The 13,525-nt window shown below is 46.2% G+C and overlaps 1 protein-coding gene across 1 annotated transcript; it reads right to left on the reverse strand.

The window, feature by feature from the left end:
• LOC116684201 (ribonuclease inhibitor) lies at nt 1-4,375 on the reverse strand. Its single transcript, XM_032510070.1, has 5 exons — nt 4,040-4,375; nt 3,341-3,514; nt 2,618-2,791; nt 1,168-1,341; nt 1-245 (listed from the first exon to the last, which is right to left on the reverse strand). Exons 1-5 carry the CDS (start codon nt 4,291-4,293, stop codon nt 236-238), a joined length of 786 nt encoding a protein of 261 aa, XP_032365961.1. The 5' UTR covers nt 4,294-4,375; the 3' UTR covers nt 1-235.
• Nucleotides 4,376-13,525: the final 9,150 nt, after the last annotated feature.

The following is a 13,525-nucleotide window of genomic DNA, read 5'->3' on the forward strand; positions in this document are numbered from 1 at the left end:
CCTCGTATCCCAGAATGCATCTGTGTTGTAGCCAGACCTGACTCCACAGCGCCGTGGAGACAGAGCTGGACATTAGAGACTCAGTGTGGAGCAGAAGGAGTGGAGGAGTCTCAGTGGGTCTGCAGAGACGGTGTAGAAGGACAGTCCAGATCCACTGATGCTACTCTTCAGATCCAGAGGACACATAGGGGTGATGGAGGACTCCACATCAGGTCTCACACATCCTCCTTTCTGATCACTTCCATCTGATGAGAGAAGAAGAAGAGAGGAGATAAAGGAGTGTTTCCAGAGACTCCGTCCATCAGCCGTCAGACATCAGGTCTAAAGAGCAGAAGAGACTTCAGTCCTGTTCAGACACCAGGTGGAGCGGCTGTGTAGATCAGCCTGCTTCCTTTCAGCTCTCATGTTAACGTGTTGGACTGAAGCTCCCAGACCTGCAGAGACTTTGGACATCAAGTCTGTCCCCTCTGCACATGTCACTGAATACACAGTGGAAATGAACTGCTAAGTCCTGAATGCATCATTACTGCAGAAACAGAGACGTTCACTGCTCACTTCAATGATGATTTACTGCTGTTGGGTTCAGATCTGTTAAAAACCATCTGAACGTTTCATCTACTTTAAATATTACAGGAGAAATATGGAAATATGAGTCTGTCTGTTGTGAAAATACTCAGACAAAACCAATGACAGGACAGATAGATATGATGTTAAAGACTGAAGAGTAAAACAACAGCTGTGATTACTGGACTTCTGCTCTGTATGAAGACCACATGGTTACTAAATGTAACGCTGGTTCTATGAAATAAGAGCCAGTGATTTCCTTCAGTCAGACTGATCTCAGAGCTGTGACTAAGATGAAGTGATCAGCTGTTTAGTGTTGAAATGAGAGAAGAAACACTGAGATCAGATTTGATGGTTGGACAGGTTGATGTCTCTGATCATGATGTCATGCTGTCAGCAACAGTCGTCTTCACATCAACTCAAACACATGATCACAACGAGCTTCTGGCTCATCTGATTGGCTGACTGTCCTCTCTCTCCTCTCACAGCTTCACTGAGAAGGTTGGAAGTCTACAGGAAATACTGGATCTGTGCGTGGATACTATCTATGTTTAGTTCAATACTGCTGAGACCAGCATGGACTAAATCCAACCGTCTACTGACCTCAGAGTCTCCAGTCTCCAGTCTGGACTCTCCACAAGATCACACAGCAGCTCCAGTCCTGAATCCTTCAGCTTGTTGTCCCTCAGGTCCAGCTCTCTCAGATGGGAGGGGTTGGACTTCAGAGCTGAGGCCAGAGAAGCACAGCTGGTCTCTGACAACCTGCAGCCCCTCAATCTTAATAAAGAATAAATGAAGATAATGAAAATCGATTTTCATCTACATGTGTGTGCGTGTGTGTGTGTGTGTGTGTGTGTCAGTAAATCAACACATTTGTTCGTAGAGTCCCAATCATCCGTTCAGTTTCTGCAAAACTGCAACAGCAACATAAATAAAACTTGATTTAAACATAAAGAAAAAACGTTTGTCTCAAAAAATGAAAAATAGTTTGTCCTTCTGCTCTCTAGTCACACACACACCTCCACCTGTCCCAGGTGAGGTCTACATATAGAGTTACCCCCCCTGACCTCATCATCATCAACAACATCATCTTTAATTGTCTATTTCTTGCCTTGTATTTCTTTCGTGCTTACTTGTTTGTGTGTTATTGTTTTGTTTTTTGTTTTTTGCTGTTGCTGCTATGCTGCTACTGTAACGACAGAATTTCCCCGTCGTGGGATAAATAAAGTATAATCTAATCTAACAGTAAGTATGATCCGTATTATTTGAATATACACTGCCCTACAGGATTATTAGGACCACCATACTAATACTATGTTTGATCAAAACTTCCTTAATTCTACGTGGCTCTGATTCAACAAGGTGCTGAAAGCATTCTTTATAAATGTTGGCCGACAGAAACCGAGACTCATCAGACTAGGAAACATTTTTCCACTCTTCAACTGTCCAGGTTTGGTGAGCTCTTGCAGATTGTAGCCTCTTGTTACTATTTGTAGTGGAGTTGAGTGGTACCCGGGAGGGTCTTCAGCTGTTATAGCCCCCCCCCCAAGGTTGTGCGTGTTGTGGCTTTGCTGCACCTCGGTTGGAACGAGTGGTTATTTCAGTCAAAGTTGTTCTTCTATCAGCTTGAATCAGTCGGCCCATTCTCCTCTGACCTCTGGCATCAACAAGGCATTCCCCCCCCAGGACTGTTGCATGCTGGATGTTTTTACTTTTTCACACCATTCTTTGTAAACCCTAGAGATGGTTGTGTGTGTAAATCCCAGTAACTGAGCAGATGGTGAAATACTTAGACCGGCCCGTCTGGCACCAACAACCATGCCACGCTCAAAATGTCTTAAATCCCATTTCTTTCCCATTCTGACATTCAGTTTGGAGTTCAGGATAATAAGTCTTCTGGGACTGCAGACTGAATGGACTACAAAAACCATCAACATATGAACTACAGAACATTTACTACTTGGTAGATGGAAGTTGTGTTTGGACATGAATTAGTTTCAGTTGTTAATTAAAGATATTAGATCTCTAATAGTAACAGAGTCAGGGAACTGACCTCAGAGTCTCCAGTCTACAGTCTGGACTCTCCAGAAAACCACACAGCAGCTCCAGTCCTGAACCCTTCAGCTTGTTGTCCCTCAGGTCCAGCTCTCTCAGATGGGAGGGGTTGGACTTCAGAGCTGAGACCAGAGAAGCACAGCTGGTCTCTGACAACCAGCAGCTCTTCAATCTGAATAAAGAATAAATGATGATGATGAAAATCAATTTCTAATTCAATAAATACTTTATTTATCCTTTAAACAGATGCATTTGGAAACATGCTTTGGTCTCTTATTTTTTTTATCAATATAGCTGTGTGTGTGTGTGTCTCTGTATGTTTGTGTGTATGTGTTTGTGTTCGTGTGTCTATCTGTGTCTGTCTGTCTGTGTGGGTGTGTGTGTAGGAGTTGTCTGTGTGTGTGTGTGTGTATATTTGTGTGTGTGTGTAATAGCAGCAGTAACAGTAATTATGATCCATATTAATTTAATATAGGTGTCAGCATGATTATAAATGACATGCATGTGAAGAGGATCAAACAGAAATCAGAGAAATGGCTTCAACAGTTAATAAGCACAAGTCTTCTGGGACTGCAGACTGAATGGACTACAAGAACCATCAACATATGAACTACAGAACATTTACTACTTGGTAGATGGAAGTTGTGTTTGGACATGAATTAGTTTCAGTTGTTAATTAAAGATATTAGATCTCTAATAGTAACAGAGTCAGGGAACTGACCTCAGAGTCTCCAGTCTACAGTCTGGACTCTCCAGAAAACCACACAGCAGCTCCAGTCCTTGACCCTGCAGCTTGTTGTCCCTCAGGTCCAGCTCTCTCAGATGGGAGGGGTTGGACTTCAGAGCTGAGACCAGAGAAGCACAGATGGTCTCTGACAACCTGCAGTGCTCCAATCTGAATAAAGAATAAATGATGAAGATGAAAATCATTTTCTAATTCAATAAAAACTTTATTGATCCTTTAAACAGCTGCATTTGGAAACATGCTTTGTTCTCTTTGTTTTCATCTACATGTCTCTGTGTGTGTGTGTTTTTCAGAGATGGGAAGTACATCATTACTGTTCAAGTAGATTCTTTTATATTTTTAATTTACCATTTATTTTTTTGCCGACTTTTTACTTTGACTCCTTACATTTTACTAAATTGGCTCGTTACTTTATTTTCATATTATTTCAGTGGAGTTACCGTTATGTTTGTGTGTCTATGTTTGTGTGTCTGTGTGTGACGAGAGAATGAGGAATGACACACGGCCACCGGGTGGGGTGTGTATGTAAGTGTGTGTGTGTGTGTAAGAGTGTTTGTATATGTGTGCCTGTCTGTGTCAGTATCTGTGTGTAAGTGTGCCTATGTTTGTGTAATAATATGATGATGTTAATTAAAGATATTAGATCTCTAATAGTAACCGAGTCAGTGAACTGACCTCAGAGTCTCCAGTCTACAGTCTGGACTCTCCAGAAAACCACAAAGCAGCTCCAGTCCTGGACCCTGCAGCTTGTTATATCTCAGGTCCAGCTCTCTCAGATGTGAGGGGTTGGACTTCAGAGCTGAGACCAGAGAAGCACAGCTGGTCTCTGACAACCTGCAGCCCTCCAATCTGGATAAAGAATAAATGATGATGATGAAAATCAATTTATAATTGAATAAAAACTTTATTGATTCTTTAAACAGCTGCATTTGGAAACATGCTTTGGTCTCTTTGTTTACATCTACATGTGTGTGTGGGTGTTTGTTTGTGTGTGTGTGTGTGTGTGTGTGTGTGTCTGTTTGTCTGTTTGTATGTGTGTGTGTGTCCTACAAACCCAATCAACAGAGATCTCTATAATGAAAACATTATAAAACAAGTCTAATGGTGCTCGGTTAGAACAATGACATCATGTTAGAAAGCACAGCCACAACCATGTGTCACACACTAAGAAACAGTAGTGTTAGCCACGATGCTAATGGTGCTGCTAACGGCCAACGGTGCTGTCACTAACGTTCCTCCAACCTGTTCCTTGCAGGTTGTCCCGTTACTGAGAATCCAGCTGTTAGAAGGTATATGAAGTAAAGCTAATGCTAACAGCTGTAGGGCAGCTAACATGACCTTTAGCTGGCTCCATCCTTGACAATCCATAGTTGGGACCAGGAGGCAGAGTCCCAGTCTAACACACTTCTCTGCTCCTTTATTCCAGGTGTTACCTAGTAAAACCCCATAGTGACGGTGACTGCCCCCCGACCATTAAAATTATTTAAATCAAAGGTAAACAGAAGAGGAGCAGTGCATGAAAACCTCATAAAAATTAAAACCACAAGTGCAATAGTTCAAAAGAATAGGAGAATTAAATGTGGACTCTTAAACATCAGATCTCTCTCTTCTAAAGGGGGACTAGTAAATGAATTGATATCAGATTCTAATATTGATTTATTTTGTCTTACTGAAACCTGGCTGGGTGATGGAGAATATGTTAGTCTAAATGAATCCACCCCCCCAGTCATATTAATACTCACATTCCTCGAGGCGCAGGCCGAGGAGGTGGAGTTGCAGCTATCTTTGATTCTAGTCTACTAATCAGCTCTAAACCTAAACTGAATTATAACTCATTTGAAAGTCTTGTTCTTAGTCTTTCACACCCAAGTTGGAAATCAATGCAACCAGTTCTATTTGTTATAGTGTACCGAGCACCTGGTCCAGACTCTGAACCAGTTCTATTTGTTATAGTGTACCGAGCACCTGGTCCATACTCTGAATTTTTATCCGAATTTGCAGAGTTTCTATCGAACTTAGTGCTAAAAACGGACAAAGTTATTATTGTAGGGGATTTTAATATTCATGTGGACGATGAGAATGATAGCCTTAGCACTGCGTTTATCTCTCTATTAGATTCTATTGGCTTCTCTCAAAGTGTACATAAACCGACTCACCGTTTTAACCACACCCTCGATCTTGTTCTGGTATATGGTGTTGAAATTGAACATTTAATAGTGTTCCCACAGAATCCCTTCCTATCTGACCACTGTTTGATAACTTTTGAGTTTATTCTGCTGAACTACACGCCGTTAGGCAAAACCTCCTATACAAGATGTCTATCTGATAGTGCTGGAGCTAAATTTAAGGATGTTATTCCGTTAGCATTTAATTCATTACCAAGTCCCAAAGTAACGGAGGACTCCTATGCTATTAGTCATTCCAAATCCATCATTTTGTTGATAGTGCAGCAGGCTCGCTACGAATGACTCTAGACTCTGTTGCCCCTCTAAAAAAGAAGATAATAAAACAAAGAAGGTTAGCTCCATGGTATAACACTGAAACTCGCAAATTAAAGCAAATATCGCGGAAACTTGAGAAGATCTGGCGCTCCACCAAACTGGAAAATTCTCGTTTAACCTGGCAAGATAGTCTTAAAACGTATAGGAAGGCCCTCCGTAATGCCAGAGCAGCGTACTACTCGTCATTGATAGAGGAAAATAGGAACAACCCCAGGTTTCTTTTCAGTACTGTAGCCAGGCTAACAGAAGGTCACAGCTCTACTGAGCCAAGTATTCCCAGAGCTCTTAGTAGTAACGACTTTATGAGGTTCTTCAATGATAAAATTATAACTATTAGAAGCAAAATTCACCAAGACCTGCCTTTAACTGGCTTATCTCTAAACTCAGGAACCTTAGAAACAGCTGTAAAACCAGATGCATGTTTAGACTGCATTGCTTCACTTGATCTTTATCAATTAATTCAATTATTTCTTCATCTAAACCATCACCTGCCTCTTAGATCCCATCCCGAGTAGGCTTCATCTAAACCATCAACCTGCCTCTTGACCCCATCCCGACTAGGCTTCATCTAAACATCAACCTGCCTCTTAGATCCCATCCGAGTAGGCTTCATCTAAACCATCAACCTGCCTCTTAGACCCATCCCGACTAGGCTTCATCTAAACCATCAACCTGCCTCTTAGATCCCATCCCGAGTAGGCTTCATCTAAACCATCAACCTGCCTCTTAGACCCCATCCCGACTAGGCTACTTAAAGAAGTTTTACCATTAGTCAACACTTCTCTACTAGATATAACCAATCTATCTTTATTAACAGGCTATGTACCACAGAACTTTCAAGTAGCTGTAATTAAACCTCTTCTGAAAAAGCCAAACCCTGATCCAGATGTTTTAGCCAACTATAGACCTATATCCAACCTTCCATTTCTCTCTAAGATTCTTGAGAAAGCAGTCGCCAAACAGCTGTGCGACTTTCTGCATAGCAACAGCTTATTTGAGGATTTTCAGTCAGGATTTAGAGTTCATCATAGCACAGAGACAGCACTTGTTAAATTACTAATGACCTCCTAATTGCATCAGACGAAGGACTTATCTCTGTACTTGTGTTATTAGATCTTAGCGCTGCATTTGATACCATTGACCATCATATCTTATTACAGAGATTGGAACATTTAATTGGCATTAAAGGGACTGCTCTAAGCTGGTTTAAGTCTTATTTATCAGATCGATCTCAGTTTGTTAATGTTAACGATGAATCCTCTGTGCACGCCAAGGTTAGTCATGGAGTCCCACAAGGATCTGTGCTCGGTCCAATCCTGTTTACTTTATATATGCTTCCTTTAGGCAGTATTATTAGGAAACACTCCATAAACTTTCATTGTTATGCAGATGATACTCAATTATATCTATCAATCAAGCCGGATGAAACTAATCAGTTAGCTAAACTTCAAACGTGCCTCAGGATATTAAAACCTGGATGCCTGTAATTTTCTAATGTTAACTCAGATAAAACTGAAGTTATTGCTCTCGGACCCAAGCACCTCCGTGACGCACTATCCAAAGATATAGTTACTCTGGATGGCATCACCCTGGCCTCCAGCACACCCTGGCCTCCAGCACCACAGTGAAGAATCTTGGAGTCATCTTTGATCAGGACATGTCCTTAATTCCCACTTAAAGCAAATTTCAAGGATCGCCTTTTTCACCTACGTAATATTGCAAAAATCAGGAATATCCTGTCTAAAAATGATGCAGAAAAAACTAGTCCATGCATTGTTACTTCTAGGTTGGATTACTGCAATTCTCTGTTATCAGGCTGCTCGAAAAAGTCCATTAAGACTCTACAGCTGATCCAGAATGCTGCGGCACGTGTTCTGACGGGAACCAGGAAAAGAGACCACATCTCTCCTGTTTTAGCTTCTCTGCATTGGCTTCCTGTAAAATTTAGAATAGAATTTAAAATCCTTCTTCTCACCTACAAAGCTCTTCATGGTCAGGCTCCATCTTATCTTAAAGAGCTCATAGTACCTTACAACCCTGGGAGAGAACTACGCTCCCAGAATGCAGGGTTACTGGTGGTTCCTAGAGTCTCTAAAAGTAGAACGGGAGCCAGAGCGTTCAGCTATCAGGCTCCTCGCCTGTGGAACCAGGTTCCAGTTTGGGTCCGGGAGGCAGACACCGTCTCCACATTTAAGAGTAGGCTTAAGACTTTCCTTTTTGGTAAAGCTTATAGTTAGGGCATAGAATCGAATATTGTTAGGGAGTAGTAGTTAGTCACATAGTTTCATATAATATAACTAAAGGGAGACTTGGCATACAGCCCGATCCGGTTGGGGAGAGTTCTGGCCCGGCCGGGCTGGAGCTCTCTTTACCTCGTCTCTCTTGGTTTTGTTGTAATAGTTTTAGACAGCTGGGGACATCCTTTGATACACTGAGCTCCTCTCTCCTCTATCTTTCCATCTTTCCATTTATGTGCATCCATGTCCCAGAAATGCTTGTTACTAACCTAGTTACTAACCTAGTTACTATCCTAGTTACTAACCTAGTTACTGACCTAGTTGCTAACCTAGCTCTGGGGAGTCATTCCCCGGAGTCCTTATGTTCTTTTTCCCCAGCATGTTCCCTTGGATCAGAGAGGCTCCGAAATCAGGGTAGCAGCTATCGCCATGGTCCCGCTACACGTTGTGTTGTCATGGGTCTGCTTCAGTATGTCTGTCATCCACCAGAGGTCACTATAGAGATACCTGGTCCTGAGGCATGACCTCCCTTTGCCATCTGCCTTCCACACAGCTGCAACCCATTGTCATCACTCCAACTCCACAGCTGCTACCTATCTCCATCATCACGTCACCACAGTACATAAACCCGGGCCGGCCACCTCTTCGGCGCCAGTTCGTTACTAACCCCCAAGTGTGTTTGTCTCCTGTCGTCCGTGTATGCAGCTACCTCAAGACCCGGTCCTTGTGACTGTTCCACACCTCCACCACCTGTACCTCCTTTGTGTGTTAACTGGATTAAACCTGGTTTCGTTACCGTCTATTTCTGAGCCTGTGTTGTTTCTGTGTCTGGGTCCAACCTAACCCTTAACAGAACGAACTGGCCAACATGGACTCCGCGGAAACTCCACGGACTACTAGCGGGAACGGCGCCCAGCAGGCTATCCACTCCCAGGGCGTCTTACTCGGCCAGCACGACCATCAAATCCGCTCTCTGCTGGAGTACAACCAGCAACTTCTCACCCAAGTCACCAGACTCACTGAACAGGTAGATAAACTGTCCGTCTCCCTCGCTCCTCCGCAACCTGTCTTCCCATCTGCTCCTACAGTTATGGCTGCTGCTGCGGCTTCTCACCGCGAGCCTCCCATCTGCGCTCCTGAGCCGTTTTCTGGTGAATTGGACAAGTGCCGGGGTTTCCTCCTGCAATGCGGACTCATCTTCCGTCAACGTCCCTTGTCCTTTGCTTCTGAGACATCTAAGGTACATTACGTTATTGGATTGCTCCGAGGTAGAGCTCTGGCTTGGGCAGAAGCTGTTTGTTCCAGCCGTCTCACCTCCGAGTTCTCTTTTAACGACTTTGCCTCTGACTTTAAGGCTGTTTTTGACCACCCCGATTACGTCGGGGGTGCGGCCAAGCGCTTGCTTAATCTCCGGCAAGGAGCGGACAGCGTTGCGGACTACTCGGTGGGGTTCCAGACGCTGGCTGCTGACAGCGGGTGGAATGAGGAGGCGCTGCGTGGGGTTTTCGTGAACGGTTTATGCGACGGCATAAAGGACGAACTAGCCGTTCGGGAGGATCCCGACGACCTTGATAACCTTATCTCTCTGGCTATTAAACTGGATAACAGGTTACGGAGAGGAGACGCGAGAAGGGTAGCCGGCCGGATTCCACCAGACAGACGGCTGCTCCATCCAGGCGTCGCAGACCGTCCTCCCCGACGTCTCCTGCTTCTCCACCGGTCGACGCCCACTGTGTTTCGGCACAGGAAGCCATGCAGCTGGGTCGTACTCACCTCTCTTCTGCTGAACGGAGCCGCCGCCTTCTGGCAGGTGAGTGCCTGTATTGTGGAATGTCTACTCACCGTTTAGCCACTTGTCCGTCCCGGCCAAAAGACCAGGCTCGTCGGTAAAAGTGGGGATACTGACGAGCCCGGCCCCTATTCCTGATCCCACCAAACTCAACGTCAAGACCGACGCTCTATCTCGTCTGTTCGACCGCACCGAGGAGTCATCTGAACCCGAGTCTGTGCTGTCGCCCTTCCGGGTGATTGCCGCCGTCCGCTGGGAGATTGAGGCCCTGGTGAAGGCTGCTCTTGCGACGGATCCTGGTCCCGGAAACGGTCCTCCCGATCGCCTCTTCGTGCCGCAGTCCGTGAGGTCCCAGGTGTTGCAGTGGGTGCACACCTCACGGTTCGCCTGTCACCTGGAGTACAACGCACGTTGCACTGCTACGGCGGGACACTTCTGGTGGCCGTCGGCCGAAAGCCGATGTTCGGGCCTACGTCGCTGCCTGATCTATCTGCGCCCGGGGAAAGGCTTCCCATCAATGCCTGCGGACTGCTGCAGCCGCTCCCGGTCCCCAGCCGCCCTGGTCCCACGTGGCACTGGATTTTGTCACAGGCTTGCCCCGTTCTGAAGTAATGACACTATTCTCACCATCGTGGACAGGTTCTCTAAATCTGTTCACTACGTTGCATTACCTAAATTACCTACAGCCAGTGAAACGGCTGACCTCGTTGTCCAACATGTATCCGTCTTCATGGAATACCTGTGGATATCGTGTCTGATCGAGGCCACAGTTCATTTCCCGTGTTTGAAGGCCTTTTGTTTCCTCTCTAGGTGCGACTGTCAGCCTCACGTTGGGTTCCATCCCCAATCCAACGGGCAAACTGAGAGAGCCAACCAAGACTGGAACCGCGCTCCGTTGTGTGGCCGCCCAGGAACCCACGGCTTGGGCGTCACTCCTGCCTTGGGTGGAATATTCCCACAACTCCCTTACTACCTCTGCCACTGGACTCTCCCCTTCGAGGTGGCTTGGGTTATCAGCCCCCTTTATTTCCTGCCCAGGAAAAGGACCTGGCTGTCCCGTCGGTGCTGGAGCACCTGCGTCGCTGCAGACGGGTTTGGACCGCGGCTCGTGAGGCGCTGCTACGGACTACGGCTCGGACCAAGACGACGGCTGACAGGCGCAGGGCTCCTGCTCCGCAGTTCCGGCGGGCCAGGAGGTCTGGTTGCCCCCATAACGTGCCCCTGCGGACAGAATCACGGAAGCTCTCCCCTCGGTACTTGGCACGTTCCCCATCGACTCCATCGTCAACCCCTCGGCCGTCCTGTTGAAGCTGCCCGCTGCCATGAAGATCCACCCTACCTCCACGTTTCACAGATCAAGCCGGTGTCCTCAGCCCCCTGTGTCCTCCTGCCGATCCTCCGCGCCGGTGAGACTCATCGATGACCATACGCCTACACCGTCGTCAACTCTGGATGCGCGGCGGCGCGGGAGGGGCGCAGTACTGGTGGATTGGGAGGGCTACGGGCCCGAGGAACGGTCGTGGGTGCCTCGGCGGTTCATCTTGGATCCTCAGTTGGTGGCTGATTACCACCGTGCCCATCTGGATGGTCCGGGTCCGCCCGGAGGCGTCCTTTGAGGGGGGGGCCCTGTCATGGGTCTGCTTCAGTATGTCTGTCATCCACCAGAGGTCACTATAGAGATACCTGGTCCTGAGGCATGACCTCCCTTTGCCATCTGCCTTCCACACAGCTGCAACCCATTGTCATCACTCCAACTCCACAGCTGCTACCTATCTCCATCATCACGTCACCACAGTACATAAACCCGGGCCGGCCACCTCTTCGGCGCCAGTTCGTTACTAACCCCCAAGTGTGTTTGTCTCCTGTCGTCCGTGTATGCAGCTACCTCAAGACCCGGTCCTTGTGACTGTTCCACACCTCCACCACCTGTACCTCCTTTGTGTGTTAACTGGATTAAACCTGGTTTCGTTACCGTCTATTTCTGAGCCTGTGTTGTTTCTGTGTCTGGGTCCAACCTAACCCTTAACATCTGTGATGCCATGTTCAACTGCTACACTGCGGTGCCCTGCTACGTCCTGCTGCGTCCTGCTACGTCCTGCTACGTCCTGCTACGTCCTGCTGTGCCTTGTAATGCCGCACAGCGTCCTGCTATGCCATGAACTACTACAAAGAACTGCAACAAACTACTAATTTTTTCTATTTTTGTTATTGCCACTCTTCATTCTAACCCCAACCGGCCCGTCAGACACCGCCTACCAAGAGCCTGGGTCTAGGTCTGGGTCTGGGTCGGGGCCTGGGTCTAGGTCTGGGTCTGGGTCTGACCGAGGTTTCTGCCTAAAAGGAAGTTTTTCCTCGCCACTGTCGCACTGTTGCTTGCTCTGGAGGAAACCACTAGAACTGTTGGGTCCTTGTAAATTCTGGAGTGTGGTCTATCTGTAAAGTGTCTTGAGATAACTCTTGTTATGAATTGATACTATAAATAAAATTGAATTGAATTGAATTGAATTATCCACAAATGGCAAAGACATGGAACAGTGGTGAACCTTCCCAGGAGTGGCCGGCCGCCCAAAATTACCCCAAGAGCGCAGCAACGACTCATCCAAGAGGTCACAAAAGGCCCCACAACAACGTCCAAGACTGCAGGCCTCACTTGCCTCAGTTAAGGTCAGCGTTCATGCCTCCACCATCAGGAAAAGACTGGGCAAAAATGGCCTGCATGGCAGAGTTCCAAGGAGAAACACTGCTGAGCAAAAAGAACATCAAAGCTCGTCTCAATTTCTCTCTTGATGATCCCCAAGACTTTGGGACAACATTCTGTGGACCGATGAGACAAAAGTGGAACTCTTTGGAAGGGTGTGTCCAAGATATCTGGCGTAGAAAGAACACTGCATTTCATAAAAAGAACATTATACCAACAGTAAAATATGGTGGTGGTAGTGTGATGGTCTGGGGCTGTTTTTGCTGCTTCAGGACCTGGAAGACTTGCCGTGATAAAGGAACTATGAATTCTGCTGTCCTACCAAGAGATCCTGAAGGAGAATGTCCCGCCCATACTGTTCGTGTACTCAAGCTGAAACGAACTTGGGTTCTGCAGCAGGACAATGATCCGAAACACACCAGCAAGTCCACCACCGAATGGCTGAAGAAAAACAAAATGAAGACTTTGGAGTGGCCTAGCCAAAGTCCTGACCTGAATCTATGAGATGTTGTGGTATGACCTTAAAAAGGCCGTTCATGCTCGAAAACCCTCTAATGTAACTGAATTAGGACAATTCTGCAAAGATGAGTGGGCAAAATTCCTCCAGGATGCTGTGAAAGCCTCAGTGCTGTATCACAAACGCTTGGTTGCAGTTGTTGCTGCTAAGGGGGGCCCAACCAGTTATTAGGTTTAGGGGGCATCACTTTTTCCCACAGGGCCATGATGGTTTGGATTTCTTTCACCTTTAATAATAAAACCTTCATTTACAAATTGCATTTTGTTTTCTTGTGTTGTCATTGACTATTGTTTAAATTGGTTTGATGTTCGAAACACTTAAGTGTGACAAACAGCAAAGGAACAGGAAATGAGGAAGGGGGCAAACACTTTTCACACTACTGTATATGTTGTCTGTCTGTAATCATTCACTTTTGTCTG

Source organism: Etheostoma spectabile, unplaced genomic scaffold (genome assembly GCF_008692095.1).
Source record: "Etheostoma spectabile isolate EspeVRDwgs_2016 unplaced genomic scaffold, UIUC_Espe_1.0 scaffold00019272, whole genome shotgun sequence".
Classification (NCBI taxonomy): Eukaryota; Metazoa; Chordata; class Actinopteri; order Perciformes; family Percidae; genus Etheostoma; species Etheostoma spectabile.